The 15,720-nt window shown below is 36.9% G+C and overlaps 1 protein-coding gene across 33 annotated transcripts in view; it reads right to left on the minus strand.

The window, feature by feature from the left end:
- Window positions 1-15,720, minus strand: part of NRXN1 (neurexin 1) — a 674,512-nt gene that overhangs the window by 332,986 nt on the left and 325,806 nt on the right. For 20 of the 33 annotated variants that reach the window (XM_068186598.1, XM_068186597.1, XM_068186595.1 and 17 more), the window contains 2 exons: window positions 7,538-7,711; window positions 1,776-1,895 (listed from right to left, as the gene is read on the minus strand). In XM_068186598.1, the coding sequence (XP_068042699.1) occupies window positions 1,776-1,895; window positions 7,538-7,711 (294 nt within the window). Of the gene's footprint in view, window positions 1-1,775; window positions 1,896-2,852; window positions 2,880-7,537; window positions 7,712-15,720 lie in introns of all 33 variants that reach the window. The other 13 variants (XM_068186587.1, XM_068186579.1, XM_068186575.1 and 10 more) reach the window with 1 other exon arrangement.

Genomic DNA, 15,720 nt, shown 5'->3' on the forward strand with positions numbered 1-15,720 from the left:
TTTTTGGTATCTGAACTAATCTAAGGAGCCAAGATAATGCAGAAAGCAAATGTATTATATTTTCTAGACTCCATTACAAAACATCCGTATTGAGGATAAATTTATATTTCATGCTTGTGAAAAAAAAAAAGTTAAATTTTTTTTTTTTGGGAATAAAGCAAGTATTTTTAGCAACCAGCTTCTGAAAGGACTCCTTTACCATCATCAGACATGGCATATTGTGAACTATCTCAATTAGGTGCAATTGTGTGTAGTCCATGATGTTACACTATAAATGAGCATTCACAGGTAAATGTTTTTCTTAAATAAGCTCATCAATTTGCCAAATTTATGCATTACCTGACCCTTGAAGAAATAATTAATAGAATATTCCAGGTCCTCACAACAATTACTACTAAAAGTTATAAACTGAGTTTTTCCTTTGTTAGATGTTATAGCTGCAACTTTCTATTCACAGGTTTTAGTTACTTCTGAAACAGCTCAAAAGATCACAAAACAGAAATACCAATGTAAAAGCAAAACAGAAACATTTTTCTCTTGTAGTAGGTAGGGGGATGAAACTTTAAAAATGTATGTTTAGCAATATGACTAATCCTGTACATTGCTGGGAAGTGCAAACTCATGTACATAAAGTAAACCCAAACCTTTGCTCAGATCATTGAAAGTTTCTCTATACCACATTTCATTTCTACCATAAGAGCAACTGCAGAGAAACAGAATGAGTCCTTTCATCCTTTCCCTAGTTTTCAAACTATGGAACTTTCATGGGAATAAATTATTAGCTTTTGCATGCAGTTAATTTCCTAGCCCTGTGATAAACACAATTTGAGCCAAAAGCTTTTCAGATTGTAACTATTCTGCTGGTTTTGGGTTTGTCCAAGATGGCATGCCTTGCTGTAGAGTGGAGAACCAGAACAAGACAGAAAGATCCAGAATACCTGACTAGGCAGTTGTACAACATTTCCTATTAACAGTCATTTTTTTTCAGATAAATGTATACAAATAGAAATAAAAATGCCTTAAAGAAATTCCATCTTCTTATGGGTATAAAAATGTGCAACATTTGGATATTACAAATGTGATAAATTAAAACCAAAAGTCAGCAGCTTACTTTTAAGATTTACCATGGAACATTATGGCTCTCCATTATTATTCCACCACAACTCCTGCATAATTCTATTTAGATCAATAAGGTTAGGTTGGAATAAAACTACATTATGAAGCTGGTGAATCAGGGCCCTTATTTTTTGACACATTTAAGCTTTTCCTGGAAGACCAGATGGTTGCTGCGTGTTATTCAGATGAAATCTAAAAGAACTAAAATACTCAGCATGCTTTTATTATTGGCATATTTAGTGTGTCACCTAAAGAAATCCATAAAGGGAGATAATAAGCCTTCTCAACTGTTTCACAGTAATTATAGCCCTTGTGATAGTGCTACATTAAGATAACAAAATGTAAAACGTGTTTTCAATCAGGAAAAAGAAAAAATCCATTTGAAAGATTTATGCAGGAAAGGGACTGCATTAAACAGGTCACCATCAGTATATTAGACTCAGAATCGAGTGCAACAAAACCAAGTTCTGCCTGTGTTTGATACTGCACGCTGTCCAAAATTTATAAAGCACATTCTTTGTTCTTACCACAAGCCTTAGAGATTTTCACAGGGTTTACCAGTCCAGTTAAATATCTAATATTAAAACAACATAAAGCTTTAGGCACTTGCTTCAAATGTTGCCTCAGGTTTTCAGAGGGACATTTTTTCATGTACTCACGGTCATTGCATAATGGTCCACTGAAGGAGGTCATGCTGCAGTCACAGCTGAATCCATCCCACTGCTGTAGGCACACGCCCTGGTTTGCACAGGAATCCTCTTGGCACGTTGTGCTGGGGCCTGATGAGAACACACAAAAAAGGACTTGCACTTCGTCTCCCAAAGCAAGGTACTTTCCCAGTGGGTCACACTGAGTAGCTGCCAACATCTCAAATCAAATGAGCAAAGAGTTACCAAGTCAAAAGCACATGAACTCACTGGTTTTGGAGCAGCATGTAACATTAAAAGGGGAGGGGGTTTCTTTAGTTGTAAAATCACTATGTCAAACACATAAGAATGCACAAAACAGAAGCAGAATTATTCCAGGTAGAGTGGGAAGGTTAACTTTGTAGTCAGTTATTTGTTAATCTCGTGTCAGACCTTTAACTGGCTAAATGTTGTCTAAAAACTTCATTATTTCTTCCTGTAAATATATTTCAAACAGCAAAGCCAGATGCCACAGGAATCAAAACTCTGGGATATGAAAAACTGGATAATGAAATAGAAAAATGAAATAAGTTCTAAGAAATAATAAAATGAAGCTATGCTATTACAATTATTTTAATCCCACAAATTATTTAAAATTATTTAGGTCTGAAATTCAGAGCAGTTTGGGATTCTTTGGCTGGAATGTTGACAAGAACTGTTCACATGCTTTGGGGATCCCATGCAGGTTCCTTCTAAAAGGAAGGAACTACTAATGAACTGGCATGCCAAAATGTGATATACACATGAAAAAACAAAGCTACTCTATTTCTAGAGGATCATAACTAGACTACTGAAATATAAAGAAATTTCAAAAAAGAATGATCAAAGCACTAAAGCAATCACTATACAAACATATTCAAGACTGAAAGCCTTTATGCAAGCAATGCTGGAAAATGAAGGTTCATTTAGCCCATTGTTTTAGAGGTGTGAAAGGCAAAATCAGCAACGAAATAACAAACTTTAATTCTGAAATGTACAGAGCATTTATTGCAGAAATCCAGCTGTGCATTGGGGGTTTCAGTCTTGTTTAATACACACAGGGCTATCTACCTTGCAAATCAGCTTTCATCAATGCAACTTTGTCAGCAAAATAAAAAAAGCAAAATATAGTAAATGTTAGTAAGCAATATTGAAATGGCAGCAAACACAGAAAAAAACCATTCAGAATAAAGTGCATGCTGCTGTTAAAGAGAGAAAGAAATGCCATATAATGCAAACAAATTAATGCTAATAGCCATAAATCTTCAGGCAAGCCAAAATAAGAAAGCAGTAATTTGCCAGTATTTTACTAGAAATATAATGGTTAATTGAGCTGATGACATGTAATGGAGGAAAATTAAAAGTGTGGGGTTTTTTCTTCCTTGGATAGCTATGAATGCTTTAACGGAGTAAATGCATGGCTGAATCCTCACTAGCCCTTTGTCATGTTCAGATACCCTGAATTCAAGAATAATTAGCACCATCATCCTCTGTGGTCTGTCTTTTCCTAGGCCTTTCTCTGTGGCTGGTGAATGAAGACTGAAGTACAGACTGTGAACCACACTTTACTATGAGCTCTCACACACATTTCACACTAACTCTTGACACTACAAGGAAAAATTTGGTTCTGGGATTATAAAATTGTCCCAGATTGTTTTGGAGGAGGCACATCAATATCTGTCTGAAATTCCCACAGCCAGTCATTGATAGCAAAAGAGCAAAGCTGCTCCAAAGATTACATAAATAAATTAAAAATCACACCCCAGAGAGAAGTCCTTGTAACTCCTTTTCCATTAGACCTTCAAGTATCTCAGTGTGGGATTTTCTTTTGATTTCCTGGTATTTAAAAAAATCCATGCCAATAAGATTTAACTCAGCTCCATGACCTCTTCCTTTAAATGAGGCACAGCTCAATGTCTAAAGCAGAGCCTGAACAGTCATCAAAGTCACTGAGAGGGAGGGCAGGGTACACTGCATCCCTAAATGAATACTTCTTTTTTTTCCCATTAGGAGGATAATAATAATAATAATAATAGTAGTAGTAGTAGCAATAATAATAATAATAATAATAATAATAATAATAATAAAAATTACCACCACCACCTATAGCTGACTGCAGCAGGCAGACATTAGATAGTGATTTCCTTTTCTTTGGAGTTCTGAGCCCAGAAATTTAAACATTTGGGCATTACATCACCCTTTCTTGAGCAGAGGATTATAATGACAGAATCCCGCAGCTGACAAGACACAATTTTTCTCACCAGATTCTGCTACTCGGAAACTTTACAAAGCTGAAGTGAAAATATCTGTAGGTGTTTAAATGTTATATATTCATGGATTTATTTACACTTTAGTTATGCAATGTTGAATTTCCTCATCTTTGCAAAAGTAGAGCAGAAGTCACAAGGACTTGAAAGTACATAAACTACAGGATAATGTGCCTATAGGCACATTAGGAAGTGCATGTGAAAGCACATATTTAGAAAAAAATATAAATACAATCTTGCTAAAAAAGTGAGGGTTTTTTTTGTTTGTTTGTTTTTTTGTATTAAATTGATTCTTAGCACTCTTGGCTTATCTGTATTAGTCATTATTCTAAAACTGCCATCACGACTATCTTGCATATAAGCATAGCATATAAGCATTTCTTTTAGCAAAAGTAGGATTATTTTTCCCCAAAGAACAGAAGATGACTGTTTAATGTAGTAAACACTCTGATATTTGCCCAAACAAGTTAATCTTTTCCTATATTTATATATATATTGAAGAAATAAGGTAATTAGTAAAAATACTGCAACACACCCTTATCTAGCACTTTTTTTTTTCATATTCAAATTTTAAATATTCTAATTTATTCAGTCTTCACTGCAGACTTTTTAATTGACTGAGTTTGTGATCTCCTTTACATTTGCCCTATGTGAGGGCTTACATGCAATATATATCACATTAAACATTATGAACTGACACATATATGTTTTACAATATATTATTAAAAAAAAATTCTTATCTTACCATCAAGAATCTTCATGTATGTTAATATTGTGATTTTTTTCACAGAGTTCATATAATACACAAATTATATTTTATATGCACATATACACAGTGCATTATTCTTATAACTATATAAAAAACTATGGTTCTATCATAATTTATTTTAAGTGGGAAAAGGATTTGACTGGAGGAAAACTCTGTTTACACAGGCTGGCTTTGTGGTTTGCCATTAACAATTCAAAGAGCTAGCTAGCATATTTATCTTTCTAGCTGTTAGCTTCTATCTGTTCTAGTCATTGAAAATTGGTCAAGAAGGTGGATTCTGCCAAGTGTAAATTATGTTTCATGTCCAATGACAGAGATATCTCTCTGCCTGTGGTTGAAACTTCAAAAGGCACAACTTGCCACAGCAATCCCATGGGTGGTCTTGCTCAAAATGTTTAATGCACTTATGACCGTCAAATTATTGAGAAATATAAATGTTTTAAGTACAAAATCTAACAGAATTAATTGGGAGTAAATTATGGCTTCATAGTTTGACAGTTTGACAGAAGAGAGAAAAAGATTTGTTGGGGATGCTTTTTTTCCCCCTGATATGCACCTTAAAGTTGGGGAATTCAACCCCATAAATCTGAAAAACAACAAATCCAAGTGCCTCACTTCTCAGGACAGATTTTCCAGAACCTGATGCCTTAACACTGGGTGTATACCAGCTGTCTTGGGGACTGGCAGTGGTGGTGGCTAACACTTCTGAAATTACTTCTGCTGCTGTGTCCTGAGCTCTCTGGACCTGAGTCTCGGGCGGCTTCCAGGGCTTACACATCCCATGGCAGGGTGAGATTGGTGCAGAACTCTCAGCTCTGTAAGGATGGAGAGAGTCCTGGCTGGACACAGCAGCAGAGGTAGGAGCAGCTTGAGGCGTGCAAGGGTTTTCTAGGAGGCACCTGAATTCACAAGTGACCTAAAATCATCTTTTAGGTGGCAGAACACTTTTTTGGAAATCTGAATCAATGGTCTGCAAACAAAAGACTGACAGATGGGTCAGACATGAGGACTTTAAGTAAACAAGTGAGATGGAAGAGATAACTTGCAAGGTTAAGCAGAAAGGTGGGAAGGGGATATTTCATTCCATGTTGTTAAAGATTTCCTTCTGCAGGCAGAAGACTTTTGAGGAGACAGTTCTCTGGGAGCCAGGCAGCACATCTGGTTTGACCAGTTTGTTGTGTCAGGTGATTCTGGTGCTGGAAAAAACTCACTCTCTACCAAAAAGGGCAGCAGCTTTATGGCCTTTATTAAATTGTTGGTAGCTTTATAAAATCCACTGATAGCTGAATTTGTGCCAGTGGTTTAAAACTCACACACCAGGCCTGTGGCAATATTTCTTTGAAGCATAAAAAATTCATTTAGGAATTACATGATTTCAAAAGAAGCTATGAAATGCATAATGGAATTAAGACATACTTTGACTCTCTGGAAGGACGGTGCAGGGATGGACTTGCTAAAACCATTCAGAAAGCAGAATCTAATTTTCTAAACTCAGTGGCGAACTAATACATATTTTTGCACTCCTGAAAGACATATGCAAAATTCCCATCTTCTATTTTTCTGTAGCTTTAGTGTCTGTTTCTGTGTACTAACAATAGAACTTATATTGCTAACTATAAGTAGGAGGTAAAGAACAAAAATGTTCCACCTATCCAAATGCACTGTAAGCACAACAAAAGAGGAGATGACTTTATCCACCAGGAAGCCTTATCTCTTAAAACTTGAGGAACCCACAACTCTCCTCGGATTTTTACAGTGTCAGTTTGCATACTCAACAAGCTTGATATCAAAATCATTAAGATTCCAACTTGAAATAGATTTTATAATGTCATTTATGCATTTTTTTCTGTCCGGAGAAGAATGGCACTTGAGAGAAGGGAGAACATATAAAATTGAACATAAACACAAAATCCAGAATTATGTGAATAAATTAGATATGCGGGGACAGAAAATGTATTCAAATTATTCCATAAACCATAGTAAAAATAACGTGGGATCAAATGACAGCAGGAAAAATAGCTAGAGATTGACACTCCTGAATCAGAAATACACTTCTTCTAATTCTGTCCTCACTTAAATTTCATGATATACCAGATGAGTCAATAAGGACATAATATTGTGAGATAAAACATATTTATCTGTTACTGATTTCAGATAGAAAGGTTCCTATCAATACTAATCTAAGGGATGAGTAAAAATACAGAAGATAGAAGATTGGTATTAAAAATTTTCATAAATTAGCCTTGAATTAACCAACTCAAAATGTCTGCTTTAAAATTGAAATTACTTAGCTAATGTGTCAGCATTAACTAATGCCTGCGTGTTATGAAGATATAAAGAACTCCATTGAAGCTAATTGTTACTGTTGTTATCGTTAATTAAAATACATCAGTAGTAAACAAAACACATGAAAAAAATCTTGCTGCTGGGAAGTAAGGAACCTACATTTAACATTCTGAAGTTAACTCATGTTCTCAGATTAATCTCTGTGCTTTAGGGCAGGCATATGCCTGTCTCCATAATACTAAAAAACACAGCCTTTATGTAAGAAGGGGTGAAGCAAGATCAATCAGAAGCAGGTAAAATATAGTCTCTTGATATATGGAGTGTAAATATCAAAAAAAACCTGCAGGATTGGCACAGTACTTTCACTATAATATATATATATATATGTATGTATATAAAAAACCAAAAAACAACAAAACCAGCATATTTAATACCTTCACATCCTCTTTCTATTTGGCCATTGCAGAAGAGAGCATCTGAGATGAGGTCAGGGAGCCGTCCATTCAAGTCAACTGATGCAAGGCAGCCTTGGAATCCCTCCTTTGCGTGCACCAGCTTGGGCAAGGATTTAAACATTTCTTTGGCCACTCCTCCAATATACAAATCACCTGGTGAGGAGAAATAAATATGAGATGCAAAAAAAAAGAACCAGCAGAACCTTTGACTCGCTTGATCTTCTGGCCTTTTTGTGCTGAATGACAGATATGTCCAAAAAATATCCTTTGAAATAAATGTACAAGAAAACAAACACTGATAACATGTAAGATACTACAGCATTGCAGGACTGTATTTCTTCAAATGTAAATGTAGACTTCAAATTTGTATGGCTGATTTCTTAGAAGTACTTGGGCAAGCTTTCCATGTGTCAGCTCATGTGTTCAGGAAACATGCAATTACTGCATGTTGCATGTGTTGAAGAGAGGAGGATTAAATCACAGAATCCCCATCTAGAAACTCATCTAGCACTGGCACAATTGTTCATCTTTTTTGTTCAAATAACTGATAGGCAGTTTGTTCATATAATTGTTCAATATTCAGGGAGGCTGGCCACAGACCATGCCAGTGGTGGGCACAGCACAGTGAGATAAAAGGCAACAAGATCCACCTGATGTCCGTGTATCCAAAATCATCCCTTCAGAAGTACACCAAGAAATAAAAGATTGAGGGATACATGAAAGGAGAAACTTAGAGATACCGTTGTTAAACAGAAAAAAATGACCAACTATCCCCACTGAAACACATGTGGGAGCAAGGGGAGTTTGAAGCCTTTAAAGCAGCAATATGAACACTGAGCAAATGGAATTTTGCTGCTGAAAATGATTCTAATGGCAGACACCTATAACAAACAGCTTGCTCTGATGAACTCCAGGCATCTTACTCAGGACTGAAAACCAGGGCTTTTCTCCCTTCAAGAAATTCCTAGCTCTGTGATAAAGTACTTTGAAAGTACACAGCTGTAACTTTCCTCTCCAACAGCAAGGGGAGGATGCTTTTTGTTTTAAAACAATTCAGGCTCTACATTTCTTTCGTGTGTTGGGTGTGTCTGGCAGACAGAAAAGCCACCTTTCAATCCAACATAACCATAAGAACCTCCTTAACTGTGCCTCAAGTGTCAACCTGCAGGTTTAACCAGGTGCTTTCCATACCTGCTGCTGAGGACATTCTGCAGAAAAGAACCTGGCTGCTGCTTGGCCAGAGAAGGGAAGCAGGCACAGCACAGTCTCTGTTTAGGCATTAAATCCTCATTGGATTTTTTTTTTAATTTGGATTTTTTTATTTTAATTGGACTTTTTTTTTTTTTTGCCAGCATAAATTTTCAGCAGTTTATCTGAATATACATTCTAATCTACATTGTACTTTCCAGAACAACCCTCAGTCTGGATGATTTTGATGATTTTGGAGCCTAGGCCACAAGACCCGGTGCTCTAGTGCCAAAGAGTGTTTCTGCATGACCTCAAATGCAAAACTGTTGCTTTCCTAAGTGTTTGCTAAGCTTTGTAGGCAGGTTTTACAGTGACAGAACTCAGAATGTACAGTTGCCACTACCCCATGTGGCTAGTTTTAATCTCCCTCTGACTGGTGTAAATCACAGGTACACCTTTCACTGGTTCTCCTGGCATATTTCTTGTTTGAAAAGGAATGCAATTTAGTGCTGTTTGTAATGGTTTACAGTTTACCTGCAAGGAAATAACCTGAAACAAATAAATGTCTGTAAGACTGAGAAAAATCTTTAGTCATTACGTATCACCCCTAAAATTCAACTGGATTTGAATGAGTGAAATAGAGAGAAAATGGAACATGCTTAGGAAAATGCTCATTAGCATATATAATTTATAAGCAAACCAACCAAAAGTCTTAGCAACCTTTGTAGCATCCTACATTAAGACACCTCAAACTTTATCCATTCTGTATAAATAATTTGGAAAATAAGATCTTGCTTTCCTCTAGAGCTCTGAGGTACAATGTGAATCTAATAAATCTGAGGTAAAATGTAAAACATAACAGATTAAAATATGGTGATCCATCTGTTCCCATAAATGGGATCCAATTCATTCACAGCAGAAAGATTCCTGCGTTTTTCAATCTGCTGAACTAAAAACAGTTAAAACACTTGCATCTTTTTCTCAGACAGCACATCTAGAAAGCAAAACCTTTCCAGGTTTCCTGAAGATTTGTGCCTTCAGTCACTGCCAGCTCAGAATAGAGAGATAATTCATCTCAACTGATCCCAATAGACTTAAAAGAGGGAGACCCTTCCACAGAATAGTATTAAGAAAATCACTTGTATAATAAAAAAGTTAAACCTGATCTATTGCACATGACACGTGTAAGCTCTTTTTAAAAATATACTGTCCAAGCAGCCCTTTTTATTCTGTGATTAGTTACATCTTTAAAACCACAACATTTGACATGGATCCCCTGCTAATTCCCGAGATCCAGCTCTCAAACCTGTTGAGATTGCTGTACACAGTCATGCAGTAGCTGCCGGTTGTGATGGATGGCTAGCAGAAATCCAGGTCAGTGTGCCAACATACAGGCTGGAACTCAGAATGTTTTCTCCTGAAAAGCTACACTGGAACGTTGCCAATTAGGTGTCATATGCAGTGAAGTACAATTTATTGGGTCTAAATGAGCTGCATCCCTACAGCCTACTTACAGTACCTGAAGAGTGTTGATAATTAGACTGATCATTTTACACTATTAAAGATACAATTTTTGCAAACACATGTCCTGGGTAATATTTCAATTTTGTTGATGTTCAAAATAACTTTGGGTTCTGCTTTTAAAATTCAAACGTGCATGTAGTTCACACTTAACACACAAATACATATCTTATGCATTGAGGAGCCATACTGACTATTAGACATCACCTTTTATAAAGTATATAAAAGTATTTTTATGACTATGAGGTAATCTTCCCAGATTTAATATCAAATGTTTAATACCATACGTGTTTTGAGTTTGCTGCTGCTGGCATGAAAAGCACCTTCTCTCAGACATAAAACTTTGCTAAGGGATAAGCTCTGGAATTAAAACTCAAATTTTTATTTTTGTTTTATATTAGTTAATTTTTTTCACTTGGTACTTTTTCTTATCTGTGATCACAAAATGTTTCCATTGTTACTTTTATTTTAGTTAATCACATGCTACTTTCATGTTCATCTCAATGAAGAAGTAGTTTCCAAGAAAACTCAATGCATTAGACTTTCAGACAAGACAGGATTGCAGAAAATATTGTTAATTAAATTTTACCTCAAACATGTGATGGCAGATATTCAGAAAAGATAAAAGATTTTCCCTCTTCCTACTAAAAGAGATCAGAGGAATCGACATAATGCAGTACAAATTCCCAGGTTTTCTCTTTCTCACTTCTTATGTAAGTACAGCTTCACTACTGGAAATTTTACTCCAGAACAAATCCCTTGCTGTGTAGCTGCCCACTTAAAAGTGTGAATTGCATGCAAGTTATTTCATGGAGTAAGGAACCACAGTTCATCAGATCAATAGTACAAGCTTATGACACTGTGTAAACTGGCTGGAGCCTAAATGCAACACTAATGCTACAATGCTCTCCACTGAAAATGTGCAACCACAGCTTCTGGAACTGAAGTTCATGTTCTCTTCTAAAGTTCAGTTTGATTTTTAAATGTATTGCTGAAAACATCTCATTTTTTTCTTATATTAAGCCCGATTTTCTTTAATTTATAAAGGAAAATAGCCCATTTACATAAAATATATGCCAAATGTCATAGGCAAAGTTGCAGGTAGTTAAGAAATAGGTGAGGTAATAGAGTGACCCAAGATTTCCTCCTGATCACTAGAAAAGCTTCAAATAAAGCAGTTTCTTGAGAGCAAATCTCACAGCTCTCCTCTTTTTTCTTGTATTAGGAGTCAGTGCAGAGATTTATCACCTTTTTTTGGTTTTTTTGAGTTGGAAGATTGTTTCCTCTCTTTGTTTTTCTGAGGCAAAAAAAAAAAAAAGTGTGCTTCAGGCATGTTCTCACTGGCACGTTCATGGCAGGCCAGAGGAATCGGCTGTAAGGCAGCACTTGCACTTTCAGAGCTAGACCTGCTCTTGGCAAGGATGGTACTGCTCAGTTATGCCATGAGCACTCGTAAAGAGAAGATTTTAGTGGGTTTAATTTGCATCTTTTACAGGTACTGCAGATCTTCAGTTATTCCAACAGGATCTTTCCTATTAATCTCTTTTCTGACTTAGAGCTGATTTGTGCTTTAATAACAAGGAAATATAACACAGAAACAAATTGCTAGCTAATAAATTAACCCGAGTTCTCAATGTATTCATTATTGGAATCACACTTATGCAAAAGCATGCAGAACACCACACAACAGTGACTCACACACAACTGTTGGTAAAACAAATGCCAAGTCCTCCTGTAATAGCTCATCTTTTTTTATCCCAAGCCTCTGCATTTCTTCAAAATAAGAACTTTGCAAATGCTAAACCAAAGAAATGTAAAACAAAGATTGAAGGTGCTGTTCTATTTTCTGACTAACTAACAGAAGGTATTAGGGGTTATTATCTGGCACTAGTGGCATTGCTGACAGGTCACTTCACAGGCTTTTCTCCTTATCTCCATTCCTGAGAATTCTTACATGATATATGCTGGTGGGCAAAAACTATTAACTTCATTTAACAGCTACCAATGTCTTCAAACATAAGTAGAGAGGGAATTGTTTTCCATGTGTTTATGATGGTAACAACATAAGAATGCTGCTCAGGTGTGACTGGTGCACCTGGAGCCCTTAACAAACCAACAGCAGTTTGGTACAGAAGATTTGTGACATCAAACAATTAATTTAGCCAGGAAATAGTTAGACTTCTTTACTCTCCTAAATCTGTGTGCTTTGTGTACATATCTGGTGTTCATTTCTTGAACACCTTTGCTGATAAGAAAGGAAAACCATTCATTCAATTATAGCCCCATGTATGACTAAAAAAACAATAATAAATAAGGAGGAAATACAACTGTGGAAGGAATTGTGGCTTGACTTTTTCATAATCCAAAAAGACAATATCTCTGGAATATTTTTATATGCCTGAACAAAAGCAGCTTCAACTCCATCATTCTCTCCAAGAGCAGACATTCTCTCCCCCAGCCTCTTGTTGTGCTGCTGGTTTTAAAAGTACTTTCAGCTATTCTCCTGATTTCCCTTTCATTTTGGAAGAAGTTGCTTTGTCATGTTTCTAACGTCACATTGTACTAAATCACTGCCATGGCTGGGACTGAGAGTGCTTCCGTGGCGTACTAGGGTGGGAGTTCTCCAGGAAGGAGATGGATAGCCCTGCCATACCGTGGTGGATCCTGAAAACACAGCAGGTATCTCCACAATTCCTTTACGTGACACATGAAAATACAAAGGAACATTTGTCTGTGGTGAAGCCAAGGTGTCAGGCACACTTTTCTCCAAATATGCTAGTTCAAAATGATCAAGCATAAAACAGCTTCTTCCCTCAGGCAGGCAAAGACAAAGGAGGACTGCAAAGACTGAGAAATGCCATAGGGAAAGTCTAATCTCCAAAGAAAAAAGTGTTCACTTTATTCCAACCCCTCCTAAAGCAGATGAGCTGCTGTTACCAGATCGACAGAAATCGCTTTGTAGTATCTTAATAATTGCACCACAAACTTCATGGTGGAACTCATCCTAAGACAACCCACTCAATCCCAACTCATGGTATTTTTAAGGCAACTGAATTGTGAAAATAAATTACTCTACACAAGCTGAATATGCACTGACTAAAAGAACAGATCCCATCCTGGCTGCCAATCAAGGGCTGTTGTCTCAAATAGAAATGTCAGGTAGGCATTCAGGTGTCTTTGACATTCACTGAAATATGGGAGCCTGCTTGGCCTTGATGAGCTTCTCACCTCCCCAGTGTACAAAATCACCCACCTTTTGCACATTTACTTTGTGCAATAGGCAGAGAACAGCGGAGATTTTTCTTTCAAATTTCAGCACACCCTTTAGAAAAGGAACTGGGCCTGAATACTGGATGAGTGGTCATTCTAGACTCTCTTCTCACCTACATCAAGCCTGAATAAACATTTGCTCTTCGTTCCATAGCAAAAAAGTGTTTGCTCCTTAAAACAACGTTGATGAGACATAATTGCTCTTTTTTTTTCATAAACCAAGAAGCCTGCTGTGATCATAGCCCATTAATAAACAGAAGAACTGTTGACAAAGGCTTAAATGCTGCATCCACACAGCTTCTGCAGCGCATACGCTCCAGCATATGGCTTTTCAAACCCCCTTTGCAGCAGAGAATATGCACTTTGCTGTGCATTCACAGGCTTGCTTGGTGCTAGAGCAAAGCTTGACTGAATTTTGTCTACCACTTGCAAGGAAGGGCACTTGAGGGAAAACAAGAAGATGCAAACTTAGTGTTTTATGCCCACTTACTCACTTCAAAGAGTCCATTCTGCAGCTTCAGTATTGATTTGTGGTTGATGTCTTTTGGTTTTGATGTGATTTTTTTTTTTTAAGAAAAATAGTATTTTCAAATATTTTTCCTGTTGGAGTGATGTATTCTATCATTTTTAGGCCCTCTATCACCTAAGGAGGGAAAGGGTGGCTAGTTTACTTGTCCAGGCTCTGCTGAGTTATCTGTCCTTTCAAATACTTCAGGCAAGAGGGTGTTTTATGATGTGGCAGGTGGTGTCTTTCATCTTTCATGTTCTCTATACTGATAACCAAGCAAGGCAAAATGTTTACAGGCAAATACAAAGAAAAAAAAAATAAAGAAGAATTTCTAGGTTAGCAACTCACTCTTTTGGGAAGGAATATAGAAACTGATCTTTTCACCCCAATTCTACACTGCTTTCAGTATCTTGCCTGAATACCCCATTAAATGTATTAGGAAAAGCAAAAAAAAAAAAAAAAAAAAAAAAAGAAATCACCAGCACTGAAATGCTGACATTGTAGGTTTCCTTCAGACATCCTTATTGGCACAAGAGTACATATTGTAGTTATTTGTCAAGAGAATTGAACTTTGAAGATATTTCTTCCTTTGAGTGATATTTTACTGTTCTTTTTACAATTTCACTGTAGCACTGCCTCGTAGTCCACACTGACAGAAAAAAAAAAAAAAAAGGCAAGGAGAATTAGGAGGTACCAGAAAGAATTTACAGTTGATGGGTGCACCAGGAACAGTATCTTTCACTTGCCACCAATTTCCATGGCAGTCCAGAGTGGAGGTACAGGCGCTGCTCCACCTCCAATCTCCTGATTCCATCACACCACACTGAAGACTTTCCACAGTTTCACAAATTCTTCTGCCAAGAAACTTTCTCCTAATTGGACAGCTGGATGTGCCACCTCTTGGTGCTCAGATTTCACTCTTATTACAATATTTGACTCAGTTTAGTGCTCCTCAGAGATTACACAAATGTGCCCATGTTTCACAGACAAGTAAAGCTGTGTCATAGGAAGTGCTGGTGTGTGAGAAACAGCAACCACACAACGACATCCTCAGGAGAAAAGTACGGAATAGACAAAAGGAGACAGTCAAAAAAGTAAGTGCTCACATCTGAAGACTTCTCCAGATTAAAATCCACCTTTTCCCCAACAATTCTGTTCTCAAAACCAATTTTTTCCCTCACAAGAAACAGTCTCACAAAAATCATTTAACATTTTCCTGACAATAAAAATCCTCACAGTCCCAGCCACTCTATTTCTCTCTGCTTGTTTTTACCCCCACTAAAGACTAGATGAAGAGCACTGGCATTGAAAAAGATTAAACGGATGTAAAACCAAAGCAGTCTGCTTGTGCAATGGACTGTGAGGAAAGTTGGTGGTGCATGTTAAATGGTAAATAATAAAATCTAATTGCCATATAAATGTGCATGGCAATCCATCTCCCACATAATCAATGCTAGGCCAATTACTCTGCACCAGGGGGATGGCCGTGGTGGAGAGGTGAGGCACTCAAGCACATCAAACGTCCTTCACTTCTTTCCTGTTCTGACCACTTCTGGGGACGGCACACACCTTAAAAGTAGACAGAATTTAACGTAGCTGGCATTTGCATGGCACAGTATATTCACATCTCCCTTCCTCCTGCTATAATTTTTTCACTCTCTGCTTTATCAGCCAA

The sequence above is a fragment of the Anomalospiza imberbis genome, chromosome 3 (assembly GCF_031753505.1).
Source record: "Anomalospiza imberbis isolate Cuckoo-Finch-1a 21T00152 chromosome 3, ASM3175350v1, whole genome shotgun sequence".
Lineage (NCBI taxonomy): Eukaryota > Metazoa > Chordata > Aves > Passeriformes > Viduidae > Anomalospiza > Anomalospiza imberbis.